Below are 15,684 nucleotides of genomic sequence, written 5' to 3'. Positions count from 1 at the left end.
AGGGCTTCACCCATCCTCTGGAAGTCTCTACCCCAATCTATCAGGCTCACCTACTCTGCTCACCTTTAGGCGCACTCTGAAAACCCATCTCTTCAGGGAAGCCTACCTCAACCCCAGCTAATACTGGAATCCTCTACTCTTCCTACTACTCCATCACCCACAGCTAATTACCTCTTGTACCACTATCCCCTCCCTCCTAGATTGTAAGTTCCAAGGAGCAGGGCCCTCGAATCCCTCTTGAATTGAACTGTATTGTTACTGTACTGTCTCCCTCCATAATTTAAAGCGCTGAGCAAACTGTCCGCGCTATATAAGTCCTGTATAATAATAATTCCTTCATCCTGCAGAAACTGCCTGCATACTCTAGCCACATGAGGCCGGGTATTGTCATGTACTAGGAGGAACCCAGGACCCACTGCACCAGTGTAGGGTCTGACAATGGGTTTAAAGATTTCATTCCGATACCTATTGACAGTTAGGGTGCCATTGTCTAGCCTGTAGAGGTCTGTGCGTCCCTTCCATGGATATGCCTCCCCAGACCATCACTGATCCACCACCAAAATCGTCATGGTGACGATGTTACTCCATGGCTTCTCCAGACCCCATCATGTCTGTCACATGTGCTCTGGGTGAACCTGTTCTCATCTCTGAAAATCAGAGGGCGCCACTGGCGGACCTACCAATTCTGGTGTTCAATGGCAAATGCCAATAGAGCTCTATGGTACCGGGCAGTGAGCACAGGGCCCACTAAAGGATATCGAGCCCTCAGGCCACACTCATGAATTCCGTTTCTGATTGTTTGGTCAGAAAGATTCACACCAGTGGCCTGCTGTAGGTCATTTTGTAGGGCTCTGGCAGTACTCATCCTGTTCCTCTTTGCACAAAGGAGCAGATACTGGTCCTGCTGATGGGTTAAGGACCATCTACGGTCGTGTCCAGCTCTCTTAGAGTAACTGCCTATCTCCTGGAATCTCCTCCATGCTCTTGTGACTGATTGATGTGCCATACTGGAGGATTTGGACTTCCTGTGCAACCTCTGTAGGGTCCAGGTATCGCCTCATGCTACCAGTAGTGACAATGACCCTAGCCAAAAGCAAAACTTGTGAGAACCAGTCAGAAAAGAGGAAAAATGTCAGTGGCCTCCACCTGTAAAACCATTCCTGTTTTGGGGGTCGTCTCCTTGTTGCCCATCTAGTGTACCTCTTAGCTACTTAACTGACCAGATCAATATCCTAGGAGTTTAACTGTCTTGATGCTATACTCTGATTAAAAAGTGCTCCTTTCATTTTTTTTTTGAGCAGTGTATGTAACTGTTTAACATACATTGCACAATCACATCAGTCCCTACTCTCAAGGAGCTTACAATCTAAAAAGGTCTCTAAATAACACTCATACAAACACATACTAGGGCCAATTTAGACAGGAGCCAACTAACCTACTAGCATGTCTTTGGAGTGTGGGAGAAAACAAATTCCCAGAAGAAACTCACACAGGCACAGGTAGAACATGCAAACTCCAGGCAGGTAATGCCGTGGTATTTGTTGGTGCTTTCCTCCACATGACTTCTTTTCTGCCACAGGTTGTCCTCTGCACTGAATGACACCCAGCATCGCTCAACCCTGAGGACAAACTGAACACTGGAATCATTGGCCTGCCCCAAGAAAATATCATCATGAGACCCTGCAATCACTTACATAATCATGCTGGAGAAGTTTGCGGAAGTTTGAGGGCCCAAAGGATTACGTGATCAGATAAAAGACAACAAAAAAGGCAGGTATATAAGAAAAAAAAAAGCAGACAGTAATAATAACCTAAAGGATGTAACCCTTCATATTACCAAAATGTTTTAAATTTTTTTTTGCACAGGAGAGATTTCCCACCAATTCCTGTCCTGACAAAAGTGAGGGAGAATCGCAACAGTGGGGACATAAATACTAATGAAAATCTGCGATCTAGGACTTCCCCACTTACTGTTAAAAAAAAAAGGTTTTGGCTGGAGTTGTGCTTTTACTATAAAATATTTAATAATCCAATGATCAGTGCTATACAGTTTGATATCACCTGTTCCCATTACTGTACAAGTTTCTCAAAAGGTTTCTGGATATTATGTCAATCATTTGATATTCTGTGCTGCAAAAACATCCTGTTATGCTCCAGTATGTGTGTCTACATGGGGCTTAGGAATCTAGATAGGGCTGTAACCATGTAACCACATAATTCATTAGGCTGAAACTTCACAGGGTTGTCAGCACCTGGGACAAGGCAACTTTTGACGACAATGCAATTTGACGTATGATAATCATGGCAAAACTATTCCATGTTTTAGATGCCATCAAAATGAATGGCATCTGAACCTGTGTTTTGCGATCACAGCGATTCTGCCACGATCCCAAAACACCCAAATGTGAATGGAGCTGCCCTGGTTTACAATTCTGGATGTGTTTGCAAACCAGGGTGGATAAAAATCAATGAACAAAAAAAAAAAAAAAAACAAAATCAGATTTTTTTTATTTAAATCTGATTTTTTTAAATAAAATGCTTTTTGAGGAAAATATATTACCATCCAAAGGTTATTCCATCATGAAATAAAGATTAGTTTTTTAATTATGTAGAATAAGGCTGTATATGTTTAATTCTTTTGGTAAATAAATTCCATGAATCCATTCACAATGTCATGCTCTTCCAGAGGTTTTTGTAAGATTATTGGGCAGTTTCTCTGCCTACAAGATATTATCACAGATGTTGGTTTACTTTTGCAGTTCTCAAAACTGAATTTGACTCAGCGGAGATCACATGCCTCTTCTTCACAGCAAAAATGTTATAACATGAACAGAGTTAAGAAAAAGACCTTAATCCTAACTTCTACAAACCTATGAATACAGAATCAACCCCTTCAGTGCTAAATTTCAAGAAGTTCAGTGAATAGAATAAAAACAATATTTTTCTGATTGTTTGGAGTGGAATAGATCTGCACAAGAAGAAAGTGAAACTAAGTGTGAGGAGGAAGGGGCCGACAGTCTAAGTTTCTTAAAATATATATATTTTGTTTAGCCAAATTAGTTAACAAACATGGATGTTTAAGCAAATAACATATGCTGGAATGTTATTGTTTCAGTTGAATAAATCTATTTAAATTGTTATTATTAAGGTAATGATTATTTTTCTCCTTCCTAAATACAACAGAAAAGTTGTCCAAATATGAATGATTAACCTATTAAACTGGGGATAAAAAAACTAATATGAAAAGTTGTTATTCAAATCTTCATCTACTTGTATATTAAAGTTATACCAGCAACTTTATTTATGTAGAAACTTTGTTTATGTAGAAAACTATGATTTAAATCAAGCCTTACTGACTAGTGATTTAAATCAGTTTGATTTAAATCAAATCCACCCTGTTGCAAACTCACAGATTCGCATGACAGGCTAGATATTTTATGTTTCTACTGATGAGGTTCACACAGAAGCAATCCACATGTACTGTTTTGAATGCCACTACAAAAAGGTGTTCTGTGCAAGTTTGTTGTGGTGCATTCTAGACTCATATGTGATACAGTAAAGTCACATGAGGAGATGTGCTCAGATAGGATTGCTACTGACAGGAGTTTTGCGTGAAAGCACTGGGAGGTGTTTTGCACTGAAGTCAATGGGAGGCAGTGTGTGAACCCTGGCGCCAGAATGAAATTTATAGTTGACCTGGCGCCTGGGATATGTCAAGCCCTGTTCTAACCTATCTGTACTCTGTCCAAAATTAGAAAAAAAAGTTTTGCCTTTATTTATACTGTAATATTCAAAGCAAACGCACTCATCCATCCAAATCCCCATGCTTTATCCTGTGGAGGAGAAATCACTTTGAAAAACATCCTTCTAGCATTTCTAGCCACCATTATCTTGAGTAGGGGCAGATGATTCATGTAGCATTTATTTCCTGAAATCCATCTGCCCTCAGCTGAGGCATGTAGACAGAAGGGTGTGCTTAACTGAGAAAGCCCCTCCTACAGATGAAAGAAAGAATACCAATGAAGACTTATTAAAAATGTTTAACACAAGTAAATATACTTTACCTTCCTATCTATTTACCAAGACTACAGCAGTGAAAGGCTTAAAAATGAGAAAGTAACGTTCTACTTTAACTGAAGTCGCATTTAACTATGAAACACAGCTGCTCAATAAACTATTGAATGAAAAACTCTAAGAAAGATTTAGGCTCAGGTCCATGTGGCACATTTTTAAAAAAGGTGCTGGGGCTTCCTTCTCTACATTTCTCACAAGTACAGCAGTCCATTCAAATGAAGAGACTGCTGCACCCGCAACATGTGCACAAACGTCCACACACACACACACACACACACACACGTGAATCTAGGCTTAGGGGAAAAAAACGACATTATTTGGTCTACTAGACAAATGTTTGAAGCCTTTAAAACATGATTTTTCAGATTTGTACTTTTCATTTTATAAAAATGTGTTATTGTTCCTAAATTAAAAAACATTAATATAGAGGAGTTGGTATTGATGTATCTATAAAAGTAAAATTCCTACATGTAGTAAAGTGAAACAGTGAGAAAATAAACAGGTGATATCCACATTCCAGGTACTACTTGCTGTGGCATGCATACAGTTATCTCAGCTTCCTGTAGTAAGACACACAGAGAAAACTCATTAAAGTTTTCTCCTTTTTCTTTTTTTAAACTTTGTGTTTACTGCACCATATGGTTGTGAAATTGTCAAATATGATTTAAGCTCTATTCAAACTGTCTGGAAAAGAAGAAATACAGACACACAGGCCAAAGCAGGAAATTCCCATCAGGGTCCAGTGTGGTGTGTTAACGTGTTATGTTACATGTTAACATGCCTTTTGTTAAAGCCCAATTCTGGGTATATTTTTTTTTCATGTAGTGGGGCTGTGCCAGCACTGCATGGGTTAACTGCTCACTTTCTCAAGGGGTGAACACAGAGCCTATACTCACCCAATCCTTCGGAAAACGTTGTTCCCCACATCCAGCAGTGGACTGTTCCAGAGGTCCAGAGCTGTTCTATGGATATGATGATGTCAAGAACAGTCCTCCACACAAGACCGCTGACCGGTCTTCCGCTGGGAGGATTATGCGAGTATATCTCACACACACACGTGTGTGAGATATACCCTAGACCAAAGAGAAGTTAACCCATGCAGTATGAGCACAGCCCCACTGCCCACAGTTCTACTTTGAAGGCTAACTTCACTTTTTAGACATATTTAGGAAGTACCATGTAGCGTGGTTGCACCCCCACCCCAAATCTGACAACATGCGGGTTCTTCTTCCTTGCAGAACCTGCCACTATTGAGTGGCTCTGCCTACACAGCTGCCGCATCCCTTCCTCCACCATGGCAGATCGGCTTGTAGTTCTCAATGGAACAATAGTACTGTCATTACTATACTTGTAGTCCATTGACACTTCTTCCGGCTCTTGAACTGAAAATCCATACCTTGGTACAGACATAGAGCTGGGAAAAGACTCTGCAGGAGCCTGTGCATTGCACCTTTAATCCACTGATCGTGGATGCAATGCTTTGCAGGTTCAGTTGCAAAGAAATAATAAAAGCACTTTTCTTGTGGTAATTATGGGTGCATTTATAATTTTTTACAAAAGGTGGAGTTAGCATTTAAAGCAGGCCACTCATTTTAACCACTTGTCTACAGGGCACTTTCACCCCCTTCTTGCCCAGGCCAATTTTCAGCTTTCAGTGCTGTTGCACTTTGAATGACAATTGACCGGTCATGCAACACTGTACCCATATGAAATTTTTCTCTTTTGAGACAGATAGAGCTTTCTTTTGGTGGTGTTTAATCACCACTGGGTTTTTTATTTTTTGATAAACAAACCAAAAACAACTGAAAATTAAAAAAAAAAATGTTTTTCTTAGTTTCCTTTATAAAATTTTGTAAGAGTAATTTTTCTCCTTCTCTGATGTGCACTAATGAGGCTGCAGTGATGGGCACTGATAGGTGGCACTGGTAGGTGACACTGATGGGCATTGACAGGCATCACTGGTGGGCATTGACAGATATCACTGATAGGAAGTACTCATATTGCACTGTTAGGAGGAACTGATTGGCAGCACTCATAGGCAACACTGACAGGTGACAGTGACAGGCAGCATTGATGGGCAATGGCATGTGGCATTGATGGGCAATGACGGGTGGCACTGATGGGGCTACACTGATCATCGGGGCACTGATCAGTAGATGTCCCCTCTGAGGAATGACGATTACCGTCTCTCCTCTCCTCACAAGCTATCAGCGTGACAGCTCGTGAGGAAAGAAATGCCGATAACCAGGATTTCCTTATTTACATACGATCAGCTGCGATTGGACACAGCTGATCACATGACAGAGCCGAAGTCATCGGCTTTCTGCTGATCGGTGATCCGCTGTGTCCCAGGTACACAGCGCACCACCAATCGCTGTGCTGCGCACCCCTGGGGGGCGCATCCGCGGTTAGAGTGGGAGGATGTCCTCCCAGAATGAGAGAACCACCTTGCTCCCGTCATTTCCTTAAATGGTGGGTGTGAGGCGGTTAATGAACTGCCAAAAAGAAAAAAGGAGTGGGCGCCAATTCACACCAGGACAAGCCATGGTGGTGCATTAATTCATAGAAAAAAAAAAAGAAAAAATTTGACCAAAGTTTGGCTAGCTCAACATATAGTAGTGTGTTACCACACAGAGCAGTGCGCTGGAACACAGGAGCATTAGGTTGCCACCACTGAATAAAAGGTGCTGCAGCATACTATCGCATGCAACAATTATGACATTTCATTACATGTATCGGTAAGGCAGCGCACTGGCGTTAATTGGCCCTAAGAAGAATGCGCACCTGGACCCATAGGGGTTAAATTATTAAAACTGAAGAGTGCAAAATCTAGTGCAGCTCTGAACAGAATCCCATAAGCTTCCCAGTTTTATTGTCAAAGATTAATTGAACAGCTGAAGTTAGAATTTGGTGCAGTTGTGCATGGTAGCCAATCAGCTTCTAAGTGCACCAATTATAGTAAGGCCCCTTTTCACATGGATACACTAACAGGTCCGCCTGTACATATTTCAGGCAGACATGATCAGAACCTCTATTCTCCTCTATGGAGCAACCCATCTGATCCAATCTGCCAAAAACAGAAAGATGGGAACGTCCAGTAGATCGAATGGCAGTCAAGTGTAAATGGACAGGCAGTCCGTTTATAACCAACTGCCCATAGAGGAGAGCAGGCTGTCTCCGTCTCTGCATAAGCAGAGCGGACATGGACCTGTCATGTGCCTGCTCAGCAGGGGATCAGTGGACAAATCTCCTGCTGAGCAAATTAATGGCAGCCAGAATCCAACCCATGTGAAAGGGGCCTAAATCTCCCCCAAAGATGAATAGGTAGAAAGGCAGACTCTTCAATTAACACAAAGGATGACTCAGATAAACAAACAAGAAAGCAAAAAAGTTGAAAGAAAAAAGGACAAAAAAAAAAAAAAAAAGAAGAGAACAGAACTTTTTGTGGTGTTGTTCTGGCACAGAATGTGTTAAGTTTGCTGAGTACAAATGAACCATTGCAGACCTGCACTTCTGTATATTTTAAGGGGGTGAATGGGTCTCAGCTGTTGGTATTTAAAGTAGTAAATGACATCTGCTTTCTAATCCTGAACACTCCTCCACGCATAACTGCTTTCCCAACATCGTGGAGGAACCGCAGTAGCCCTAGCCCCAATGTCTGCAGATAATCATATATTTAGGAAAGCAATGGCCATGTCACCTATGAGCATACTCGTGTTTAGAACGATGAAGAATATATAGGAATACTGCACCAGAATATAGATTTAGAATGAATTAAAGAGCTGCTGTATTGCACAATTTAATATGTTTTAGAAACTTTCCAAACAAATGTGGAGCAGTGAGGTTTTGGCTTTCTTAGGCATGTGTTACATACACATATATACATATACATACACATATACACACACACACACACCTATTTGGCAACTGTTAGTGTGCAGAATTATTATGCAGCTAAATGAAAAATTGTCCCATCTCACTTGTTTATTTTCACCTGTTAAAGTGAGAATAAACAACTCAAAGTATACTAATAAATATTTCTAACAGTTCATAGTTACATAGTTAGTCTGGCTGAAAAAAGACAAAAGTCCATCCAATTCAACCATTACAAAAAAAAATAAATAAAAGTTATAATCCTACACCCACAGTTTATCCAGAGGAAGGCAGAAAAACCCAGCAAAGCACGATCCAATTTGCTCCTGCAGGGGAAAAACTTCCTTCCTGATCCCCTGAGAGGCAATCAGATATTCCCTGGATAAACTTTACCTATAAATGTTAGTATCCAGTTATATTCTGTGTATCTAAGAAATAATCCAGGCCTTTTTTAAAGCAATCCATTGAGCTGGCCAGAACCAACTCTTGAGGGAGTCTATTCCACATTTTCACAGCTCTTACTGTGAAGAAACCTTTCCATAGTTGGAGATTACATTTCTTTTCCTCCACATGTAAAGAGTGCCCCCTTGTCCTCTGTGATGACCTCATGGTGAATAACTCTACACCGAGTTCACTATATGAACCACTGATGTATTTATACATGTTAATCATATCCCCCCTTAATCTCCTCAAAGTAAAAAAAAAAAAATCAGTGACTAATGTAGCCACTCTTCTTTTCATTAACAGCCATAAGCCTTACAGTCATGGAGCCTGTCAGTTTCTTGATCTGTTAACGATCAACTTTTTGTGCAGCAGCAACCACAGCCTCCCAGACACTGTTCAGAGAGGTGCACTGTTTTCACCGTAAATCTTCCATTTTACCACTTGCCTACTGGGCACTAATACCCCCTTCCTTACCTGGCCAATTTTCAGCTTTCAGCGCTGTTGCAATTTGAATGACAATTGCGCAGACATGCAAGATTGTACCCATATGAAATTTTATCATTTTTTTCTCATAAATAGAGCTTTCTTTTGGTGGTATTTAATTGTCGCTGGGCGTTTTACTTTTTGCCCTATAAACAAAAAAAGTGCACAAAATTTAAAAAAAAAAAAAGTTTGTTTCTATTATAACATTTTGCAAACAGGTAATTTTTCTCCTTCACTGATGTGAGTTGATGAGGCAGCAGTGATGGGCACTGATAGGCGGCACTAATGAGGTGGCACGGATAGGCAGCACTGATGGGCACTGATAGGCAGCACGGATAGGCGGCACTGATGATGGGTACTGATAGTCAGCACTGATAGGCAGTACTGACTGGCGCAACTGCTGGGTAGCACTGGTGGGCGGCACTGCTGGGCACCAATCATCAGGGCACTGATCAGCAGTGCCCTGATGATCGGCAGTACTTTCCTCATGCTCTGACAGCGTGAGGAAACTGCAGCCGAGAACCGGCAATTGCATTTCCCTGTGATCAGTGTGACATTGGACACGGCTGATCATGTAGAAAAAGGCCACTGTGATTGGCCTTTTACCACATCCTGTGATCAGCTGTGTCCGTAGGACACAGCAATCACGGAGATCGCCGGGTGCGCGCAGGAGGGCGCGTTCTGGGAGGACGTCACAGTCTGGCTCATAATCTCCACTCTAATTCATCCCAAATGTGTTCTATGGGGTTGAGGTCAGGACTCTGTGCAGGCCAGTCAAGTTCCTCCACCCCAAACTCGCTAATCAATGTCTTTATGGACCTTGCTTTGTGCACTGGTGTGCAGTCATGTTGGAACAGGAAGGGACCATCCCCAAACTGTTCCCACAAAGTTGGGAGCATTAAATTGTCTAAAATGTCTTGGTATACCAATGGCTTAAGAGTTCCCTTCACTGGAAATAAGGGGCCAACCCAACCCCTGAAAAACACCATAATCCCCCCTCCACCAAACTTTACACATGGCACAATGCAGTTAGCTAAGTACTGTTCTCCTGGCAACCACCAAACCCAGACACATCCATCAGATTGCCAGACAGAGAAGCGTGATTGGTGACTCCAGAAGTCCAGTGGCGGCGTGCTTTACACCACTGCATCCGATGCTTTGCACAGTACTTGGTGATGTAAGGCTTGGATGCAGCTATTCGGTCATAGAAACCCATTCCATGAAGCTCTCTACACACTGTTGTTGTGCTAATCTGAAGGCCACATGAAGTTTGGAGGTCTTTAGCTATTGGCTCTGCAGACAGTTGGTGGCTTCAGCTTGCGATGACCCCACTTTATCATTTTACATGGTCTACCACTTGGTGGCTGAGTTGCTGTTGTTCCCAGTTGCTTCCACTTTGTTATAATACCACTAACAGTTGACCGTGGAATATTTAGTAGCAAGGAAATGTCATGGATGGACGTATTACACAGGTGACAACCTATCACGGTACCACGCTTGGAGTCACTGAGCTCCTGAGAGCGACCCATTCTTTCACAAATGTTTGCAGAAACAGTCTGCATGCCTAGGTGCTTGATTTTATACACCTGTGGCCATGGAGGTGATTGGAACACCTGAATCCAATGATTTGGAGGGTGGCCCAATACGCTTGGCAATATATAGTGTATGTTCCCTGCTATAGAACAATATTTTTTATCAAGTTGTTATGGGTAAAGTTTTGCTTTACCCTTGTGCTGACACTCGCTGTACAAAGCAAAGGCAGTGCAATTGGAATGTGTTGTGGGAAACGCACATGGATCACAGGTTTCCTGCAGCACGTTGTAGTGTAAATGCCAATTGCCAATCCCTCCACTGGCTTCCGATTGCGCAACGGATCAAATTCAAAATCCTAACACTGACGTACAAAGCTGTCCATCATACTGCCCTGAACTACATCACCGTCCTAATATCCAAGTACCACCCAGCACGCACACTCCGCTCCTCACAAGACCTCCTTCTCTCTAGTTCCCTGGTCTCCTCCCATGCCCGCCTCCAGGACTTCTCCAGAGTGTCACCCATCCTCTGGAACTCCCTGCCCCAACCCATCAGATATCACCTACTCTCCTCTCCTTTAGGCACACCCTGAAAACCCATCTCTACAGGGAAGCCTACCCCACCCCCTGCTAACTTGCCGACCTCCTCCACTCTTCCTACCACTCCATCCCCCACAGCTATCTCCTCCTGTGCCACCATCCCCTCCCTCCTAGATTGTAAGCTCGAAAGAGCAGGGCCCTCGATCCCCTCATGTTTTGCATTGTATTGTATTGTTATTGTTCTGTCCCCCATTGTAATGTACAGCGCTGAGCTAACTATTGGCGCTTTATAAATACTGTATAATAATAATAATAATAATAATAATAAATGGGCCCTAAAACTAAAAGAAAAAGGTAAAACAAAAACAAAAAAAAAAAAAAACACCCCCAAACACAAAAGATAAATAATTCATTCAAACAGAGGAGACCAAAATATCAGCACCAGGTTCACCCAGAATACATCTCAATTACCAACATGCTGCAACTTATGTCATAGACCAGGGTTTCTCAACCAAGGCAGGGTGGATAAAAATCAATTTAGAAAAAAAAAAAAAAAAAAAAAAAAAAAAAAAAAAAAAAAAAAAAAAAAAAAATCGGGTTTTTTAAGGTCTGATTTTTTTTTATTTTTATCAAATTTTTTTCATAAAATGCTTTTGGAGTAAAAATCTATCTAAAGATAGTTTTCTATTTGAGATACATTAATAGTTGAGTTTCTTCAGCATGAAATGGAGGTTAGTTATATAGCATGAGGCTGTATATTCTGCAATATTTACATTTTTGGTAAACGCATTCTATGAATCCAAGCTCTGCAAGCTGAGAGAACATGCACTGCATTGATGCATTCACACAATTTCACAGTAACCATGAGAAAAGACATGAAATAAAAGAATTGGAGTCGTTCTCCAGCTATGTGTGATTAACCTATTAACCTAAAATCGGTTCTGATATAATCGCCGTTTTACTAACCCGACAGCTTATTATTCTAAAATGGAAACCTTCATTTGGTTTGCAAATATTAAAGATTGTAACTACCAGCAAAAATTAGTCGGATTCCTTACATTTAAAGAGCACCTGTCATTTTAGATCCATTATGGCAGAACTTGTTAGCGGGCATCCACTCCCCTGCTGCCGCCACGTCCCTCACCTTGCTGTGTCACTGCCGCATCACCAGCCATCCCATTAAAGTGAATGGGACTGTCAGTGAGTCAACAGCGGGTCAGAGGAGGAGCTGCTGCCGGACAGAGATGACAGTTGCTCTTTGAAATCACTAGTGAAAAGGCTCAATTCAAATCATAATTTGAATCAAATCTACCCTGAATCAAGGCACCATTTAAAATTATAGACATTTTCAAGGCACTTTCAAGGCAATTCTAAAATGTAAAAAACGAAACTAATAGTTTTACATAATGCAGCATCATCCATTAACGAAGGATACTCAACGTTAGAGGTGATTTATTCTTACAAAGCAAATACACCTCTGCATACCGACTAGTATACCAATGTTTCTCTTCTCCCTCACTCCACTAATGTGACCCCAGTGCTGATGGAGAGGGGCGGGGGAGGGTAAACAAGAATGCAGTTCAGGTTCACAACATCCTCCTTACCAGCCGATAACATCATTGGTTAGTAGGACACTGGCAGATTGTAATGGTGCACAGCGACGACCTGTGGCTTTGTGTACGTAAAAGGCAGGATTTCGCCACCTGCAGGCTTGCATACAATTTTTCGGCATTTTGACAAGGCACCGCTGAAGAAATCTGACGGCACCCTTGTTGAAAAAGACTGTCAGAGAATCCCCCTCACTGCTGCCGACATCAATATTATTATCACTGACACATGGGACCAACAGAGCAGAGCAGAAGATGACTGCACATCATGGATCACATGTATATGGATACACAGAACGCACACACCTGACCGCATGGAGGAGACATCTGAGATAACTGAGCCACACAGCAGTGCCCTGTCATTGTGTATATGGGGGGGGGGGGGGGGGCACTGATATCTGCATTGTACACAGATAGAGCTACACTGGTAGTTGGTACAAGAGGGGCAAGTAATTAAATGGTGTGGAGGGGGGGGGGGGGGCAAAGATCTGTACACTGTTAGAGAGGTTGGTGATGGGTAAGGAGTTGTGTACACTGTTAGAAGTTGATGGAGTGTTCAGGGTGAGGGGGGTAGTAGAGCTGTGCACACTGTTAGTTGTCAAGGGGGGGGGGGGTAGAAGAGCGGCGCACACGGATGTTGGTCACAGGTAGGGGGCAGGGTGGTGCACACTGCTATCACTGGTGGTCACAGGTAGGGGGCAGAGCGGCGCACACTGCTATCACTGGTGGTCACAGGTAGGGGGCAGAGCGGCGCACACTGCTATCACTGGTGGTCACAGGTAGGGGGCAGAGCGGCGCACACTGCTATCACTGGTGGTCACAGGTAGGGGGCAGAGCGGCGCACACTGCTATCACTGGTGGTCACAGGTAGGGGGCAGAGTGGCGCACACTGCTATCACTGGTGGTCACAGGTAGGGGGCAGAGTGGCGCACACTGCTATCACTGGTGGTCACAGGTAGGGGGCAGAGTGGCGCACACTGCTATCACTGGTGGTCACAGGTAGGGGGCAGAGCGGCGCACACTGCTATCACTGGTGGTCACAGGTAGGGGGCAGAGTGGCGCACACTGCTATCACTGGTGGTCACAGGTAGGGGGCAGAGCGGCACACTGCCATCACTGGTGGTCACAGGGAGGGGGCAGAGTGGCGCACACTGCTATCACTGGTGGTCACAGGGAGGGGGCAGAGCGACACACTGCCATCACTGGTGGTCACAGGGAGGGGGCAGAGCGACACACTGCCATCACTGGTGGTCACAGGTAAGGGGCAGAGCGGCGCACACTGTTATCAGTGGTGGTCACAGGTAGGGGGCAGAGCGGCGCACACTGCTGTCGGTCACAGGTAGGGGGCAGAGCGGCGCACACTGCTATCACTGGTGGTCACAGGTAGGGGGCAGAGCGGCTCACACTGCTATCACTGGTGGTGACAGGTAGGGGGCAGAGCGGCGCACACTGCTATCACTGGTGGTCACAGGTAGGAGGCAGAGCGGCGCACACTGCTATCACTGGTGGTCACAGGTAGGGGGCAGAGCGGCGCACACTATCACTGGTGGTCACAGGTAGGGGGCAGAGCGGCGCACACTGCCGTTGGTCACAGGTAGGGGGCAGAGCGGCGCACAATGCCGTTGGTCACAGGTAGGGGGCAGAGCGGCGCACAATGCCGTTGGTCACAGGTAGGGGGCAGAGCGGCGCACAATGCCGTTGGTCACAGGTAGGGGGCAGAGCGGCGCACAATGCCGTTGGTCACAGGTAGGGGGCAGAGCGGCGCACAATGCCGTTGGTCACAGGTAGGGGGCAGAGCGGCGCACACTGCCGTTGGTCACAGGTAGGGGGCAGAGCGGCGCACACTGCCGTTGGTCACAGGTAGGGGGCAGAGCGGCGCACACTATCACTGGTGGTCACAGGTAGGAGGCAGAGCGGCGCACACTGCTATCACTGGTGGTCACAGGTAGGGGGCAGAGCGGCGCACACTGCTATCACCGGTGGTCACAGGTAAGGGGCAGAGCGGCGCACACTGCTGTCACCGGTGGTCACAGGTAGGGGGCAGAGCGGCGCACACTGCTATCACCGGTGGTCACAGGTAGGGGGCAGAGCGGCGCACACTGCTATCACCGGTGGTCACAGGTAGGGGGCAGAGCGGCGCACACTGCTGTCACAGGTGAAGTCTCGGTGTTGCTCTTACCGGCTCGGACGTGTAGTAGGGCTCCCAGTACACACAGTGCGGTGAAGGGGACACCCGGGGCCATGTCTGCTCGGTGTGAACCATGGAGCTCCGTCTATAGTCCGCTCACCCCGAACACAGATCTATCCCCCGAGCGACCCCGACAGGACGCAGAGCGGGGTGACGTCACGGGGGGGTGTTAGAGAGGCAGAAAGTTTCCTCAGTCTGAGCCGAACTCTCCTGAGATGTCATTCCTCCCGGGGGGGCGGCTGGAGGGCGGGGCATGGGGGAGGAGGAGAGATGTGGGAACATAGCCAGGATGAGTCCCTCAGGAGAGCCGTGTGTTCCCGCACTGCATGTCTGCCCTGTACACACAACATTGTATGTGATATATACACATGTACGCATGTCAACACACGAGGCCATAGAGAACATCTCTGATCCAGTGCTGGGTGTGGAGGGATCCTGCAGCGGCTAACGAATGTGCTATGTACATATATACAGTTACAGTCACAGGGAGGCGCTTTACCTGAATGCACCCTCACCCCGAGCAGTGTTCCTGGTCATTGTGTGCTACTATACAGGTTGTGTTAGGCCTCGTTCACACGGGGTGTACTGTGCTGTACATGTATGCCGGTGTCCATAAAGCCCGCCCTATTCATCACATCCATGTGGTGTCCCTGATCACATGGCCCTGGAATTCATGAAGACTGGCAGAGTGGTCTCTCGGGCTTGGTTCCCCCCAGTGTGCAGACTCCCATTATTCTGCACATGTTCTGCAAGAGCACAGAGTAAACAATTGTTCTCTATGAGCCCTGTTCACACCACACCGCTGGTATCGTGCACATTTCATTCTGCATAGGAATCTGGAATGTGTATAAAACTCTGAAACACACATCAAAACTTATATAAACTTTATGGGCCGCTGGATTTGTGTTGGGTCCCCTTTGCTCTGCACAGCCAGGCAACATAC

At 44.9% G+C, this 15,684-nt stretch overlaps 1 protein-coding gene across 1 annotated transcript in view; it reads right to left on the bottom strand.

Annotated features, from left to right (window-relative positions):
• Positions 1-14,956, bottom strand: part of LOC149453929 (chondroitin sulfate proteoglycan 4-like) — a 72,868-nt gene extending 57,912 nt beyond the window's left edge. The window contains exon 1 of the mRNA XM_089688090.1: positions 14,733-14,956. Coding sequence (XP_089544216.1) covers positions 14,733-14,796 — 64 coding nt within the window. The 5' untranslated portion in view covers positions 14,797-14,956. The remainder of the gene's footprint in view (positions 1-14,732) is intronic.
• Between the last annotated feature and the right edge of the window lie 728 nt (positions 14,957-15,684).

The sequence above is a fragment of the Staurois parvus genome, unplaced genomic scaffold, assembly GCF_062004578.1.
Source record: "Staurois parvus isolate SC_StPar_1 unplaced genomic scaffold, SC_StPar_1.0 ptg000445l, whole genome shotgun sequence".
Taxonomy (NCBI): Eukaryota; Metazoa; Chordata; class Amphibia; order Anura; family Ranidae; genus Staurois; species Staurois parvus.
Note: the sequence above shows the minus strand (reverse complement) of the source record. Positions and strands in the feature narration are given on the sequence as shown.